Source organism: Pelobates fuscus, chromosome 8 (assembly GCF_036172605.1).
Source record: "Pelobates fuscus isolate aPelFus1 chromosome 8, aPelFus1.pri, whole genome shotgun sequence".
Lineage (NCBI taxonomy): Eukaryota > Metazoa > Chordata > Amphibia > Anura > Pelobatidae > Pelobates > Pelobates fuscus.
Window position 1 is genome coordinate 56,812,240 of NC_086324.1, and position 18,080 is coordinate 56,830,319.

The window sequence follows — 18,080 nt, forward strand, 5'->3', positions numbered from 1 at the left end:
CTTAGAATACAGAAATGATAGTTATAGTGATAACTAATAGATCTAGATATTTACAGGTATTTACAATATATACATTTATATTAAAATTAGTAGTGATTAGTTGAGCGTGCTTTAGAGAGCTGGATGTATAGAGTCACTTCCCGGGAGGGTACGGATCATAATACTGATTTACAATTGGCGAGACATTAATCCGCAGATGCTGTGTATGTCCAGTATATAGTATATTAGGTCTTGGGATGAAATAAGCTCACTACCCTTAGTTGGTGAGGAGAAGTTTCATATAAAGGGGGTGTAGGAGAAGCCCTCATTCAAACCATTTGGGGATAGGGTTTTTAATGTGAAGATCCAGTAACTCTCTCTTTGAAGAAGTTTGGTATCAATATCACCCTTTCTGGGACCTAGCTTTATCTTTTCAATGCCGTTAGAGCGTAGGCCTTGTGCTGAGCCTCCGTGTTTTAATTTCAGATGTCTAGATATGACTGTGTCGATTTGTCTCGTAGGGTTTACAGAGTTTACGTGTTCGAGAATCCGGTTCTTGAATGGTCTAAAGGTCTTCCCTACATATTTTAGATCACAGCTACATGTTAAGAGATAAACCAGGCCTGCAGTCTGGCAGTTGAAAAAGGTCTTAACTGCATGTGTCTGGGTATTTGTTGAATTCGAGAAGGTCTTAGAATTTCTACGAATAAACTTGCATGCCTTGCAGCGGCCGCATTGGAAAGTACCTTCTGCTGGGGTTTTCAGCCAAGTGCCTTCCGACTTAAGTAGTGGAAGGTGGCTGGGTACCAAGATGTCCTTGAGGTTACGTCCTCTTCTGGCTGTAAGTGAGACATATGGGGTTAGAACCTCCTTTAGGTGTTGGTCTTGGTATATGAGGGGCCAGTATCTCCCAAGGATCTGTTTTACTGGGTCCCAGCCGGAGTCAAACGTGCCGATGCACCGGATTATGTTTCGAGGTTTGTCATTCTTCTGTTTTTCAATCAGGAGTGTTTCACGTTCAGTCATTATGGCTCTCTTATAGGCGGATTTGAGACACCTATTGGAATAGCCTTTGATTTTGAACTGCGCCCTTAGGATCTTGGCTTTACATTTAAATTCTTCAAGAGTAGAACAATTGCGTCTGACGCGCAGGTATTGGCCTGTCGGTATACCCTTTTTAAGAGTGCTGGGGTGATAGCTTTGCCAGTTCAGGAAGTTGTTCGTGGCTGTAGGCTTCCTGAAGAGGGTAGTGGAGATACATTGTTCATTCTCCATAGTTTGTAATGTTAGGTCCAAGAAATTTATATGTTTTACGCCTATCTCGTATGTAAACTTGAGGTTCAAATTGTTTACATTGAGTGCTTTCACAAACTCGTCGAAGTATTCATTTGTACCTGTCCAGATGATCAGCACGTCATCTATATAACGTTTCCACATTTTAATGTGGTTATGGTAGTTTGCAAATTCTTGACCGAACACTACGTTATATTCCCACCACCCCAGGTGGAGGTTTGCATATGAAGGGGCACAAGTTGTCCCCATAGCAGTCCCTCTCACCTGGTGGTAGTATGTGCCTTCAAACAGAAAATAGTTGTGCATTAACACGAACTGTAAGAGTTGCAGCACAAAAAGGTTATGTTGTTGTAACGATGGATCTCGTGTCTGGAGAAACCATTGTATGTTGTTAAGGCCTATTTTGTGGGGGATAGAGCTATATAACCCTTCTACATCAAGGCTACATAGTTTCGCCTCGGGTGGTAATGTCAGGTCATGTAGTACTTTTAAAGTTTGTTTTGTATCCCTCAGGTAGGATGGGAGGGTCTTCACTAGTTCGCTCAGTATATGCTCAACATAGACACTGCAGTTTTGAGTGAGATTATTGTTACCCGACACAATGGGTCTACCCGTTAGTATTTTTTGTCGTTTGTGTATCTTGGGCAGTGAGTAAAAAGTGGCAGTTGTAGGTTTTTTATTAAGCATAAATTTATACTCGTCCATACTTATTAGTTCACTCGAGAGGGCTTGGTCGAGGATGTTTTTCAGTTCTGCAAAAAATCTTTTTGTAGGATCCAAGGAGAGTGCCAGGTAGGTGTCCTTGTCATCCAGTATTCTGTGCACCATTTGGACATAATGCGTTCTGTCCATTATTACCAGGTTCCCCCCCTTGTCAGATGGTTTAATGATGATCGTTTCATTTCTTTTGAGTTTGCCTAAGGCTTTCATTTCCATGGGGTTCAGATTATTTGGCTGAGAGGGGTACTGGGAATTCGTGTCCAGTGCTTCAATCTCTTTACAGGACAGTTCCACGAATAAGTCTATATACTTGTAATCAGGTATATAAGGTGTAAACCTGCTTTTTGGTTTTAAATTGGTGAACGGTGCTTGCTGTATATTGTATGGTTCATTATTATTGAGCAGTTCTACTAAGCTGTCTAGCAAGTTCATGTCCCTCTCTTCCAAGCCTAGTCTGTATTTGTCACATTATCAGTATCATTTTGTTCACCATATCCAGTTGTACACTTGACTAGTCTGGTTCACTCCAGCATTACACTATAAAGGAAGGATGGAAAGGGTTCGGGGGGGGGGGGGGGGGGCATTAAGGGTAACCTCACTAAGCAAACTGTACTATGATGTATGCTGTTTGAATCATTTCTAAATGCATAGGTCTTTTTTTTTTTTTTATTGATTTTATTTATTTATTTTTATTTTTCCCTTCTTCTTTTGAACATACCACGCACATCTCACCAGGCCCCAGGCTTCATAGGCCATACTAGATATGGCATCTATTTTCCATGCAATGGGGTACTGTAGAAAAGCATAGAAGTCCACTTAGTCCCATGGGGTGAGTTATGCGGATACGTTTTTGTTTTATATGTACATAGGACTTGGTGAACGGGGAGGTGAGGGAGACTGTGTTACCTAGGTTAGAATGATTCGAATGATTATTTCTTCCCTACCAAATAAAAAAAAAAAAAAAATCCTCTTCTCTAAGGAAGTAGAGCTAAAAATAAAATACCAAGAAACTGACAAAGATGGAAGATATATAATCCTTGTGCGTGAAATAAATGGGAAAATGATGAGGTTAGTGAACATCTAATAAAAACCCTTTGAAATTCTTTCTGAGAATATTAAACTGGAAAAAGTCAAAGCGGGACAATTGCTGTGGATGGGTGACTTTAATTGCATACTGGACCCTTCAGTGGATTAAAAAAAAAAACTCTCTCAGGTCTGATTAGAGATAGAAACATAATAGAACAGGCAAGGAAATGTCAATAACTCATAAGTAAGAGCTCCCTATATGATATATGGCAAGTATTGCACACAGAAGAGAAAGATTATACATGCTTTTCAAAAACATACTGTGCCTACTCAAGAATTGATTTCATATTAGGTGAGGCAACTCAAAAGGTTAGGATTCAAGAGATAACATTCCAACATCACGTCAGATCACAATGCTGTGATTTTAGATCTCAGAGAGAATTTAAATCGGTTTAAATAGAGATTGGAGAATGAATAATTACCTGCTAAAGAATCAATAAAACAGAGATTATATAAACAAGATGTCAGAGCTCTACTACCTGGAGAATGAGATAGAAGATACTTCTTTAATTACAGTATGGTGTGCTTAGAAGAGTGTAACACCAGGCCTCTTTATGAAAATAGGAGCTCAACTAAAGAAACAATCTGGAACAAAAAAAACTATCCGAGCTATATATACAGTTATTTAACTTGGTAAAAGAAAACAGAGTTCCTCTATAGAGATCTCCGTTAAGATAAACAATATAGAAAAAAAAAAAAAAAATCAATCTTTAATTGATAGAAAAAGCTAATAAAAATGTGGAGATAATGAATACGATAAGTTATTATAAAGGTAACAAGGCTGATAAAATGCTTTCGAACAGGATTAAAAATAAAAGAAATGAAACAAGGATTTTAAAAATTATCTATAACGGTGAGACATGTTTGTCCCCAGATAAATTTGGAAAAGCATTCAGCACTTTCTATCAAACTCTATAGTCACTACCTAAAGGGGCTACTTGAATAGAAATTTTAGAATACTTTAAGAACAAGATATTTCCAAATCGATCTAAGGAGGCATTGGAAGAGATTAATAAACCATTCTCTATTCATGAAATTCTTTATAGAATAGATAGCTTGAAAAATAACAAGTCCCCTGGACCAGATGGCTTTAATGCCTTGTTTTATAAAACATATAAAAACACGTTAGCCTCCCACTTGATGAAAACATTCAATGAAATTGTAGATAAATGGGAATTACTAGAAGAGATGTTAAAAGGGAACATAACCCCTATTTTAAAATCAGGGAAAGAGCCTACTGACAGTAAGCTACAGACCTATTCCACTATTGAATATAGATTCTAAGCTATATGCAGGCATAACAAGCCCGTGAGACCTAAGGCTGTGAGAAGTGCAGACGCTTCTGCCCCTAAAGAGTCCCATTGTGGATGACAATTAGCAATCTCGATGCACCCCCATTGATATGTCACCCCTGCGGAGCGCAGTTGTCCAGTAAGTTGGATGAGTAATTTGTGCCATTGGAGCGTGGTCCTGGTAGAAGAATAAGTTGGAGTCTTCGACAGTATATTCTGGGGTATTGTCACTCAGGGCTGCCATGATTTGGGTCTTGCCCTGTGGTAGAGAGCAGTGCAGGATGACGTCCCCCCGTGTTGTGGGTGACACCTGTTTAAGAAGGCGATATAGCCCTGCCAGAGTAATCTTTTTGGCAACAGCTGGAGGCAATACAGAGGCCAAGAGCCCTCTGATGTAGTGTGGCATTTCTTCAATGGTTACTGTTGTGGGTATGCCGCAGATTCTAATATGATTCCGGCGGTATCTGTCTTCTTGGGCTGACAGCTGCAGTGAGAATGCCTGTTTTGTGGATTGTAGCTGACATATGGTTTCTTTCATTGTAGCCATTCCACCTTGTACATCCAGAATGTCATCCTCTGCTGTGCGTACCCTATATGTGACCTGTTGCATACCTGTATTGAGTAGTGCCCACTCTGCTGCTAGGATCTTCTGAAATTCATGTAGCATGTTCTGAAGATGTTGTTTGGTGGCAGAACCACCTGGTAGGGTAGCGGACGATTTCTGGGTACTTAGAGGTGCAAGCTGTTCAGGAGACGAGGCCTGGGATGGCTGTAGAGAGGGAACACATTGGACCGAGCATTCTGCGGCGGCCATCTTCGGGCGCACTTATTGCTGTAACATTATCCTGAAATCCCTCTGATCGGCCGGATTACCTGGCTGTGGTTTTTGGGAGCGTCACCCTATTGCCGGTTCACTGCTGGGTGAGACCGATGTGCGGCTAACTGTGGCAGGCAGATGTGTGGCTAGCTGTTTGGCCAGGCAGGACCTCTGCAGGAGGGTCTCCAGGCAGGGTAAGGTTGGAGGTAAGCAGGCCCCAGTTTGCTTTTCCGTTTGGTTGGCTTCAGGAAGTATGTGAAAGGCATCGATCGATGCCGGGTTCCCGTGGTCGATTAAGGTGAATGGTACCCGTAATAGCTTGTATTTTGGGAAATGGCGTCAGCATTTAGAAACGGCGTCGTTCCAGTCTCGCTCTCAAGCTCTGCCCCCTCATTGTTTCTTTAATAAATTGACTTGAGATACATGAAAAAGATGTTTAGAGTTCAAGACACCATTTTGTGCTAGGTTAATGTGACAGAGTTCAATCAAATAAAAATTAAGATGTCTAGGTAATGACAATAGACTGTTTAAGATGTTACCATGTGAAATGAAGAAGTCAAAGCTGTGTCATTTAATGATCATGTCCTTGTCTCTTTGCCAAGTTAAGGTAGATTAGGTTTGGTTTTCAGTTTTCCTTTAATTTTAACATGGGAACTGATTTTTGCACAATATTTATCATTTCCCTAACATGACCTAATTGAAAATGACCCAATTGAAAATCTAGGGTATAAATGTGTTTTTATTAATATTGGGCACAGAGGGGAGAATTTGGCAGAGCTGCTGCATTTTACAATACTGAGAGGTTGACTTGTTCATGAACAAGCGTTTATTCTATTTTACTGATATTGCAACCATGTACTTTAATATTATAAACTCTGCTGTATATTATAACGGATTATTACGTTTTTATAGGTCTATATTTATATATATATTTTTAAAATATTTTAAAAGACAAAAATGTTATGGCTTCCAAAACAATCCCTATTTTTTTTATTGTATTTTCAATTATTGATATATTTTATAAATAGAAACACTTACCAACTATATCATATTTTTGCTAAAGATATCTGTAAAAATAATGCCCTGCTAAATTCTATGCTTTAAGACTTTATAGTGCTAAGTAGGGGTACCAGTGATAATAGTTTCTTAGTGCAGTTGAAAAGATCACAAAGGGACATAATTTTAGGGAACTGAATATCAAAAAGGCATCAGGCAGGATTTTTAAACCCTTCATTCTAGTCATCATCAATATGGTCACTTCAAGACTTAAATACTTAGACAGTGTACCTGGCCAAAAAACTTTGCCGCCGTTTCTATGGGAAACTTCATGGGGATGATTGCCATTCCCTTTTTCTTCCAGTAGTTGTTTTTATTGAATTCCTCAATGGCCAGTCTTCTGCTCTGGTAGGACGACTTCTCCAGACATTCATTCCAACACATTATCAAAGTTCTGGCATCGACATCCTGATTAAAATGGGTTTTAGTGATACCTCTGTGCAAATTTATCTCTCTGACCTGAAAGATACAAGTGGACAGAAACAGGTTAGATTAAATCAAATGATATGTATGCAGATATAAAACACATCTATGTGTTTTCAATCAAGAATTAACTAGAACAATATAGAAACATACTTCTGATAAGACACCTGTTCCTGAGCAGATCGTTATATAATCTATTTGTATAATGTTTCAAATACAAGTTTACATAGTATTCTTGTAAGAGGTTTGTATTGTAGGCAGGGTCGCTTACAGTCTATGCCCACTGTGAAATGATTTGGGACAGTGCACAGGCAATATTTACTACTATAGGTAAAGACACAGAGACATGCTTCTCAAATTCCTTGATGTGGTGGATGATCAAGTTCTGTCTAGTAACAGGAACCAATGTCTTTCACTGTAGTCTTACATCCTCATCCCCAAGATCTCAATAAGTCTTTCACCCTTTCCTCTCACTAGACCCAACAGTCCCAGCTCATGGACTCAAGTCCCCATCCTAGGACCGTACCAACTCTTTAGTATCTCAGGCTCCACCACCCAACCCACAAGTCTCATTTTACTCATCCTCTCCTTTTTAAACAATATATTTTTTCAGGCATTATCTAGTTACATTTTGGTGACCTTTGAATACTTTTTCAAATATATATTTGTAACCAATTTTCATAACTTAAATTTGATATCCTATTTTCGGAAAAAAGTTATGTTTGTCATGACAAATATATTGCATTTAGTCTTTGCCAATATCCAGATTTATTGGAGCAGAATCAATAAAAAAATGTCGGCCCACAACAAAGGCTCTGTTGTGGGCCGAAATGTTGTTTTAGATTTTGCTCCAATAAATCTGCCCACTGAATTGAACTTGAGTGCCTGGACCATCTTTACTTTTTTGCAAATCACATTGTGAGGATTGGCCAAGCTCAGGCCCGGTTGCACCCTGGGATCCAGGAGAGTGCGGTATCCATATTGGTAATTATCATTGCAAGGCATGACATTTGTTCACATTAAGAAAGAGATTTCTGGCAGAGTTGTCTCCAGTTGAAAATGGTAAGGGGAGATTGTGGGTTCTTATTAAACACAGACATCTAGATAATCTTTAGACAAAAAAAAAAAAGAAAGCAAAAAATTACAAAGCTAAAATTTTACAAAGGCCAGTACAAAAAGGTAAGTAGAATGCTATCTGTGAATTAATTTTCACATTTAACCCCTTAAGGACCAAACTTCTGGAATAAAAGGGAATCATGACATGTCACACATGTCATGTGTCCTTAAGGGGTTAAAGATACAACTAAAGGCAAATTACCCTTTGAGCAGGTGTTTAGCTTGGAGCCCCAAACTATGTTAATATTGTGGTACTATGATTCTTTAATAAAGGGGCCCATTCTTGTTTTACACATTAACAGTCTTGACTCTTCACATGACTTCTCAACTGCACACATGGAAACCCTTTATTATTTTTGTAAACAGTCTCATTCCATATATATTTTACTCTTTTCTGTCTTTTCTTTTCTCAAACCTCAATACACATTTATGGAACTAAAAATGGTTTGGGGTTACAAGGATTTCCATTCATTACTACGGCTGCCATTTTCTTTCCTAGAGAGCTGAAATAATGACTTGTTAACTCAACAATTTAATAAAGCACTCCCTTCATTTACCTTCTCAGGAGGGAGGCCACACTTTACTGCCACTTCACTCATGAAGGTTTCCGTCACAAGTCCAACTTGTGGATACCCAAATCCTCGGAAGGCCGTGTTTGAGGGTAGGTTCGTTTTGCAGGCAGTACCCTTGCATCTGAGATTGGGCAGCCTGTAAGCACTGTCCATCTTCTGCAAAGATACTTCCACCACCTGAAACAGAGGAACATGTTATTGACTGTAAAGATAGACACATATAGTGTTTGAAACAAGACAAAATTGCCAACACAATCTACTATATTTTTAATACTGAACTTTTTTCTTGCTTTGGCAGTCAGTGATTGTATTGTTCAAGATAAGAGGGGGCTTTTTCCAGCTCTAGATCCCAAAATGTGTGAAAAAGTAATATCTCCCCAGGAGTTCACTAAAACCCCATGGTCTATGAAGATGTGCTTTTACAAAAACGCAGTCACTGCTCTCATTTATTTAACTCCTTACTACCGAAGACCTTTCTGAGATTTTGTGTGCACCTCTATATATGTGTTGTTTTTTTTAAAAGACAGATAGCGTTCTAATATCCTACATGTACAGGGTGGGCCAAAATTCAGAGTAGGGTTTGAGGAGTCATCCTTTTTAGTAATAAACCAACTTAAATGGTATTACATACAATGAATGTATGGAGAAGGTGCCGAAGATGAGAATTTATATAAACTCTGTTTGCCATGTCGCAAAGTCAGGCTCTTCTGATTGTATTGTTTATAACATTAGTAAATGTTTGAGGCTTTAGCACTCAAATTTCTGCGCCCACTACTTCAGATGTCCCCAAAGGAAGTGATCGGGAGATGAAAGGTCGGGAGAATGTGGCGGACAAATAAACTGGGAATTTCTTGAAATTATCCACTCGCCAAACAGTTGTCATTTTTAAAATATAACCACTATTGTTTACTTGTTTTTCCTTTGTGAAATTACCCATGATGAATCTCCCAAGACTCAATTATGATATGTACCATATGTACTAACAAATAAGTTATTTAATATGAAATTAGCCCACCCTGTATAAACTCTGTATAAGTGTATAGGGGGGGGGGGGGGAATTACCACTTTAACCCCTCAAGGACACATGACGTGTGACATGTCATGATTCCCTTTTATACCAGAAGTTTGGTCCTTAAGGGGTTAAAGATACTGGGTGCAAAACTTGTACGAAACAAACAAGCTAAGCATTCAGCTGCCTAACAGCAATGAGAAACTTATAGCTGCAGAAATTTTTACAAGTATTTGCAGTTCTAAGCCACTCTCAGAGTGGAGAGTCAGTGCAGGGTGCTGTATGCACCATCACAGTCTGCAGTAAGTCAAAGTTATGATAGTGCTTAGTGTGACCCTATAAAGTGTTTTACTCCAAATGATAAATATATGGGAAGTTGCTGAAACTATCATCCAAAGCTCACCAACAGCAGAATGACATTAAGTTACAGTGTAAAAATCAATTTATGCACTAACCAGGATTGAGTCATCAGAGGTACAGCCAGCGTTAGTGTAGTAAGATACATCCACAGCAGTTACTTGGCCATTATTCATGAATCCCACCTAGAGTAACGAAAGATTACCTATGGCAACTCTACTTTAAAGTTTTCAGGACAAATGGCATATCAGAACTGTCATGACGACATGAAAACAATTACGTAGCTTAGGTGGCGTTTATTTCATTTATTTAAGTTATTTCTGTGAATATAAAGCATCAAGGGGCCCGATTACATTATTCCTAATGCATTCCTAATGGTATAATGTACTAATGTTCTACTAACTATTTAGGTGACAACATCTTCCCCCTCCCCCACCCCACCCTAAAAAAAGACCTTTTACTTACTATTCTTACCATGCCACGCTAGTCTCCTCGTTGACACCCCACCTCCCTGGCTGAGAATATCAAGATTGATCCCAAAGGAAATATTTACAAGGCTAGTGCACATGCACAGCAAAACACAATGCAGCACCAATCAAATGGTCTCTATGAGTAGAATTTCACTGAGAATAAAGTCTGACAGTTCTTACAGGGGAAGTGCCTCTAGGAGCCAACAGGAAGACAGCCACTATAGTTGTGATATCCCTGAAAACATAACACTTTTGAATCTACTAAACAGCAAAGTTTTAGATTGCAAGGATATAATTAAAGTGTCACTGCACGCAGATCAAGAAGTCTGGGTGATTTGTCTAAACATACCCATCTGATTTTAGCACTCGATCAAAATTAGGACAAAGGGTTAGTTCCAAATTAGGACAGAGAGTTAGTTCCCAATATTTAACCTTTAAACAAGACAATGTTTTTAGTTTTTGCCTTTTACCTTATATTTCCCAAGGTAGGGATGCCGACCTCCTGTTATAAGCATGTCATCTCCGCGCTCTAGAACACACCGAACAGCCCTCTTTGTCCTAAAGTTAAGAATAACCTAATGTTATTTTGGTTCTGGCATTTTCAAGACTTTATCAGCATTTTTAGTTCAGATTTATTAACTAAACATGAAATCAAAACACTCAATTGTACCTGAGAATCAGAGGCATAATTGCGTTGTCACTATGTATAAGCTTGTTAAATTTATACGTGGGCTAGATTATCTAAATATGGAATATGTCCCGGAATAAAAAAAATCTGCCTCATCCTTTCAGTTGAGACTGATCTCCCAGATTTGATTCTACTTGCCCAGAGTACTATCGGTCTGAAAACATGTCCTCTAAGTTATATAACAGGTTGGTGATCTTATTTAAAGGGATACTTTAGCTAATGAAGCAGTTTTGTGTATAGATCATGTCTCTAAAGTTTCACTGCTCAGTTCTCTGCTCAATTCTTAATGAAATCAATAGGCTGAATTCATTTCCTACTTTGGATTTAACAGATATTGATATCTATAGCCATCTGAACATAAAGTATATTTTAAACCATAAGGACACAGATTCCAGTAAAGAGATATTTTTTGATTAGAAACATACTTGTGTGCTGCCACTGCGGTAATAGCAGCAAGAAAGCCAGTTTTTGAGGTTTTTCCTCCAAAAGCTCCTCCAACCCTCTTCACATGACATGAAATTCTATTTGATGGCACATTCAGCGCAGTACAAATCATCTCCTACAGAACACATGATATAAATGAGGTGATATTGACCATGAACATGAAACTGGAATGAAAGGTTACCAAAGTAACATAACAGAAACAGTTGTAACAATAAAAAGGTAAATTTGAGCTGAAAAGAACAGTCCAAGTGTCCATCTGAAGATATTCTTGAAAGGTCATTGATGATCTCCAGTGAGGAAATGCTTGTAGTGGCTGTCCGTTTTACCTGAACTCCGGTTGGATCCTGAGAAGAGACATACACATCCATCTCTCGGTCTTCCCCTTTGGGTACAACTCTCATACTTTGTGTCTCCATGTAGAAATGCTCTTGTCCCCCCATGAAAATTTCCCCTGCAATGACAAGGAGAGAATCCAATATAAAATCTATTCACAGTAGTAACAGAAATGTCAGTTCAATGATGTTAAAGTTTGTGCGAGTTAGGGTGGAGTTGGTGGAGTTGATGGATTTTTCAGGATGAGAGGAAGAAATCAAATGTAGAGGATATCACTCCTATGAACAAGCACACAGCAATATAGTACCTCTGAAATGGTCGTACTCAACATATGAAGTTAAATGACTCATTGACTCCATATTCAATATTTCTGAAAAATACCTCCATGCTCCAAGATACTCTTCCTAGTGCCAAATAGGACTGCATTGAAATTGGGAAGGCAGTGCAACTACAGTAAACTATTCATAATTTCTACTATACAAGTTTTGCAAACATGACACAAATGGAGCATTAGTGACACCACTGTCAATCTTAGGAATGCCCATGGGCACAGTATGATTTCACTTGTGATAAAGAGGTGAAAAAAAAAGCCTGTAGGTACACAGGATGGCAATGTAATTGGGGATACAGCTGTAAGTCTCCAGAAGAAATTATAGTGTAATACAATTAAACAAACAATGTGCTGTTTGAAATGCACTCACAAGATACAATGTTGATATAGTGTCTCTGGGTGCCTCCCCTGAAATTCTTGGGGGGGGGAGGGGGGCGATAAGAGGGGAAGACCTAACTGAAGTCACCATCGTCCAAGACTGTTATCATGCCAGGAACAAATGTTCCCATGAGATAAATGAAACTGTGTCAGGGAGAAACTAATTATCCCATAGCTACCCTGTGAACAAAGTCTCTGGTAGCAGTTTGAATCAGGTATCAGGGAGCTATCTACCAAAAGGCTGAGAGACCTAAATTGGTCTTACAGACAAATTTACTAATACTAAGTAAAGATTACTTAGGCCTTTTGGTAGATAGCTCCCTGATACCGTGAGAAGTAGGGAGTTATCTACTAAGCGGCTGCAAGATGCAGCCACGGCATGAATAGGATCGGAGTTTCATTCATTCTAATGAAATTACGATACGAACTAAGTCCCGAATTGCGTCCTAACACAAATGGATAAACTGTTCTCATTCTGTTATGACGCAATTTGCTAGTTTCGCCGGCGTTCTGTTTAAGTGACAGGACGTTCGGGAAAAGTGAAAAGAGGCTTCGTGGGAACACAGAGGATAGGTGAGAATTGTGGTAAATTTCTACGACCACCGGAAATTAAGCACACTTTGCTCCTCTGCTGGTCAGAGTTGGTCAGGCGTTGGAAACCTCCATAAGACAAGTAGTCCCTACTTTGTCTTATGTTTTAAAGAAAACTAGAGCAGACAGGAAGAAATGAAGGACAGATCATGAGAGAGGGAGAGAAGAGGAATCAATTAAAGAAAGGTAAGTTCGGCATGACAGTGCTGCTTTAAGACAGTGGTAGGCTGAGAAAATTTGGGCATATGGCATGACCTAACCTCCATATTTTTGCATGAGACAGTTGATTTTGTAAATCTTTCTTTTATTATGGCATATGCGTCATGGGGTACAGAAGAGAAAGAGGAGGCATTGTGGGATAACACGAGTTAACAATATCAAGATAGTGTGCAATGCACCTCAGAGAAAGATTGCCATGGTTTTTTTTTTTTTTGTGTGGAACAATCATGTAAACAGAGTGGTACAAGCTTGGCTGAGAATCAAAAGTAATAAAGTTAGGCTTCATATACAAGTCTGGTGGTCATAGCTAAACAAGATATTTCTTTGGTTTATAACGACATAGGAGCAACATAGTAATACAGGCCTGGTAGTATTTGCGGGTCAAATGAACACACAAAGGGTTGTTAACAAAGGCTACCCTAACTGCAGGCAAATGACGGTTTCCATTATTATCATTATAACAGGCTAAACAAGCTATTCAGGCTAAACAATAAAGGGCTGAGGTGGATGTGACCCTGTCGGGATAACAATCTTGCTACCTCTAGTCGGTTCCGTATCAGTATTTCTATAATATCATATGCGCCTCTAGATTATACGATAAACATGCATAGAACAGGTTAGTCCAAATGCTGGGTCAGACAGTTCAGTATCGTAATTGCTTTATAGCTAGCAAAACCAAGGTAAGGGGTTAAACTGAAGCAGATAATAACATTAGTGACTCTAGACTGCCTTACAATTACAGCAGTGAGATAGCACCCAAAGTCTGTCCGGTGTCTAGACTGGTGGCTGAGGTGCGGGTTGTTGAGACAGTTCACCCGATGCCTTTGGGATGTTTCTGGAGGCAGACCGCCTCGTGGTCCGGCGCGGTGTTCTCAGCATCGTTTCTGCCCGGGTTTTTCCGATTCCCTGCTCTCCGCCCGCTCCGACCAGGCGCTTGGTGTCTGGGGACCTTGTGTCTTCTGCCCGAGGTCTTGGTAGGGGTTCTTGCCACAAGTCCATGGGCCCCATCAACAGGGTCGTGGGCCTGAGGGTTTGCCGGTGCACGGCTGTCCCCTCGGGTGTATGGGTGGCGTGGGAGGGTTACCTCTAGACGAACCCCCAGCTCGGAAGAAGATCGTGTGGCCCCTTTGGTGGCTGGGTGTGTTTGGCGGTGAGTCCGGGGTGTATTCAGGAGCTTGCTTGGGTTGGGTCCTACCTCCACCTCGTGTTTGCCGACATGGTTCGGGAAGGCCTCGCCTAGGCTGTGTTTCCGTTGAGAGGCCGCCTTTGCCTTCCGTGGAGGGATCACCCACAGGTGGCGCCGGGTAGCCGGGCGGATCCAGGCCGCCAATTCTCTTATTCCTCGTTTGTAGGGCAGTCCCTTGGTATTGTGCCCCCTCCACAGGCGTGTGCGTAGCTGGTGTAGGAACTCCAAGGCGTCCCTGGGTGGTTTAAGGAGTGTGCTTTGCGAGGTTCCCGCCATGTGGCTGGACCCAGAACATCCGAAGTCCAGCCTTGAGTGGGTAGGTGCAGTTGTTGGATCAACGTATGTCCCAGTGGTGGGGACCGGGATAACCCCCGCCGGTCCATAGGGGGGGGAACGAGGGCACCAACCTTGTCTCGTGTCTTGCTTCAGCAGTGAGAGGGCGGCCGTCTCCCTCACCGCCGCCATGCTCGTAGGCCGCAACCCCGTGCGGGTCGGGACCGGTGCAGAGATCACCTTGCTTGGTGTCTACACGTAGGTCTCAGTGGCCCCAGTCGTTTGGGAGTCGTTATGTCGTGGGTCACAGCCTCTGTTCGTCGGTAGTCGACGGTGTGCACGGTGGTAAGCAGGAGCAGCAGCGACATGCGACTGCTCCGTTCCGCGGCCAGGCCCCGCCCCTGAGACAGTTGATTTTAAGTTGCATTGTAAGAATTTTAAAAAGTAAAGTTTGTTTTTGTGAATGCACTGTTCCTTCAATGTGCATTTTGTATAAATTTAGGTTTCACAGCAACATCACTATTATAAATATGTGCTCTTGGTGTTTCTCCAAATCCTTGTTTTTTTCCTCTATGAATACAGAATGACATAGAATACCTTCATGCACCTGGTCTGCAGATTTGAATGCTTCATCAATATCTCCATGCACCATTTGTCTTTGTGGCTCAAAGAAGGAATTATTACGAATGGCATCCTAAGGGTACAAAGAAAAATAAAATAAATTCAAAAGAAAAATTTTAATATTTTTTACAATCACAACAGATTAGATTTGTGCTTATGGAAATAAAATGCACACTGACATAAATGAAAGAAAAATAAATAATATAGATGATAGATATAAGTAATCTGACTTGTTTATTGTTTTGCATTTGTGCGGCTTCGAAGTAACCCATTTTATCATCATTATTTTTGTTCAATATTTAAGTTTTCATTATCTGTGTTGTATTGCACATAGCCCTGCTACTATGAAACTTAACTACAACATTTCAAACATTTCAGCCTAGTCATGGCTAACCACTGCCCTACCCACCCAATGCCATACTGCAACCAGTTGGCAGCCGAATAATGATTAGTTGTCACCATTTGGCGGTTTTAACAAAATTCAGTTATTCTGTTGAAATCAGCCAAATCTGCATATAACATAGCTAATTTGACTATTAGCATATCGACAAATTATAGGTGAAATGTCTTCATTTGGTTGTTTCAATGCACCTGGTACAGATATGGGAATTCCATCAGAAATTTGAGAGAGGAAACAGGGAGAGACCGTGAACAGGGAAAGTCTTGTAATAACAGACATTCAGTGCATTCTCCCTTTAACTATGCTGTCATTTTCCTGCAGTGTGTGCCTTCTAGCACAGGGCCAAGTCCAGAATTGACTGACATTTCTGCCCTGGAGGGGTGGGGGCATTCAGTGAACCAAGAAGCACACGGCAGCTGTGCAAGTAGGGCAATGGACAGGGAAGATGGCCAGGGAAATGACATGAGAAGCTGGGTCTGTGCCTGGGCAACCAAGTGCAGGGATGGGATGGATGTAGAATAATCTGTAATCTGAGGATGAAAGATGATGGAAGAGAGGAGATGTAGAAACTCCCTGCAGGTCATCAGAGCACATGCAATTCTCCTGCGTTCTATGGGCCATCAATGGTCATGCACCCCAGTACGGTCTATTCGCGAAAACCACACCATTTGAAGGTATGGATTTGGTCCTTTCTATTAGCATTCCATTGTTTAGTGAATTCACTGAACCACACAACAACTAAATGCAGGAGAATTTAGCCAAATTAAATCACTATGGTCACTTATTTAAAGTAGCTCGTTCATCACCACTTTTTAATTTTACTCTGAAGCCCCATTCTACCTTTTTTTCTTCTTGATCAAGGAACGTGATCTTTAATACAAGCAGGGCCATTTTGAAGTTCTGGACAGCAACTCTGTTTTGCCCTCATCTGCCCATACTCCACCTTCCCAATACAACTGCCACACATGCCCACTACTGGAGCAACTACTGAAGCAATGCTACGCTATCCCCGCATGTCCAATAGCAAAGGAGCTTATACTGGGCATGCGTACAGATGAGGAATAGATAGAATATAGGTGAGGGACACAACTGGCTGGTGAGTATTACGAGAAAATGGAACTTGACAAAGTTAGGGGCGGCTTGCCTCAAGCTCCACCCTTTGTCAAGATTTGCCAAGAGTAGAAAAAATAGGCAAAAGTAGTCCATACTTTGTCTTATGTATTTTACAAAAACAAAATCAGAAAGGAAGAGAAGACCAGATTCAGAGAAATGGGGAGAAGAGGAATCGATTGAAGAAAGGTACGTTTGTCGTGACAGAGCAGCTTGAAGATGATATTGAAGTCTGATATTGAACTGCTAAGGCAGTTCTGAAGAAATTAAACAGACCTCAATGGTCAGAATAATCGGTTCCAGATTCTCATATGTGACTTTCACTTTGGCAGCGGCCTTCTTCGCTTGAGAAGGTGAGTCAGCCAACACAGCGCAGATAAGCTGACCCACGCACAGCACCTGCACAAAAACACACAATTCATCACACATATGCCATGTGTGCAAAAGCACACATATAAACAAGAAAGGGCACTAAATGAATTGCCTTTTTGCCCCACAGTCCTGAGTGGTACCCCTCCCACTTGAAAGGCAAGAGAGAAGACTGGGCACAGAAAAGGAAATTATTAGGCAAATCTATTAGGATGAAATACAGCAAACTTTAGACCCAAAATAGAGCATTTCTGAAGGCTTGACTAAGTCTCCATCTTAGGACTAATACCTCTGCTGTGCTCAGTGTTCTGTCTTGTTCACATGTATGCCGAAAAACACTCAGGGAATAATGTACTCTTACTTTAAATCAACTGTACTGGAATAGGAGCTAAAATTTACATATTTTTGACAAACTTTATAAAAAAGTGGGGTGTCTCTAAAACAGAGAGCCATTGCGGTTCACTAGAGCGTTAGTCTCCATAAAACTCGGTACAAATATTCAACTTTTAAGCTGTATATTGGATGTGCTTTGGTGCAGTATTTACTAATTTCAACATATTGTTTTTGTTAAACATTTATAAGACAATAAGACATATGCAAACATTAGATTTTTAAAAACGTAATAATTTTATCACCTGATTTACAGGTACATATAGAATATTTTTAAATATGATCCATGAAAACACCATAATTTATGGATTGTAGCCAGCTGTAGAAGATCTAAACTTATAACAAGCAAGTGCACAAAACCATAATTATTAAATGTTCAAATTCTATTTTACCTGTTCACGCGCCAACAATGACACCACTCCCTCATGAAGTATGCACTCATTGGTGCCTGGAACATCTGCCGCTGTTATGATATCTGCCACTCCGGGCTGGGCCAAAGCTTCTGAGAAATCGATTGATCTTAAAAAGAGAAAATAAAACTCATTATTTTAAATACA

The 18,080-nt window shown here is 40.3% G+C and overlaps 1 protein-coding gene across 1 annotated transcript in view; it reads right to left on the minus strand.

Moving 5' to 3' along the window:
- Positions 1–18,080, minus strand: part of LOC134571542 (aldehyde oxidase 1-like) — a 125,922-nt gene that overhangs the window by 52,971 nt on the left and 54,871 nt on the right. Inside the window, exons 18-26 of the mRNA XM_063429876.1 lie at positions 17,916–18,042; positions 17,041–17,163; positions 15,231–15,327; positions 11,649–11,773; positions 11,304–11,437; positions 10,661–10,748; positions 9,819–9,905; positions 8,340–8,531; positions 6,475–6,702 (exon numbers count right to left, since the gene is read on the minus strand). Of these exons, the coding sequence (XP_063285946.1) occupies positions 6,475–6,702; positions 8,340–8,531; positions 9,819–9,905; positions 10,661–10,748; positions 11,304–11,437; positions 11,649–11,773; positions 15,231–15,327; positions 17,041–17,163; positions 17,916–18,042 (1,201 nt within the window). The remainder of the gene's footprint in view (positions 1–6,474; positions 6,703–8,339; positions 8,532–9,818; positions 9,906–10,660; positions 10,749–11,303; positions 11,438–11,648; positions 11,774–15,230; positions 15,328–17,040; positions 17,164–17,915; positions 18,043–18,080) is intronic.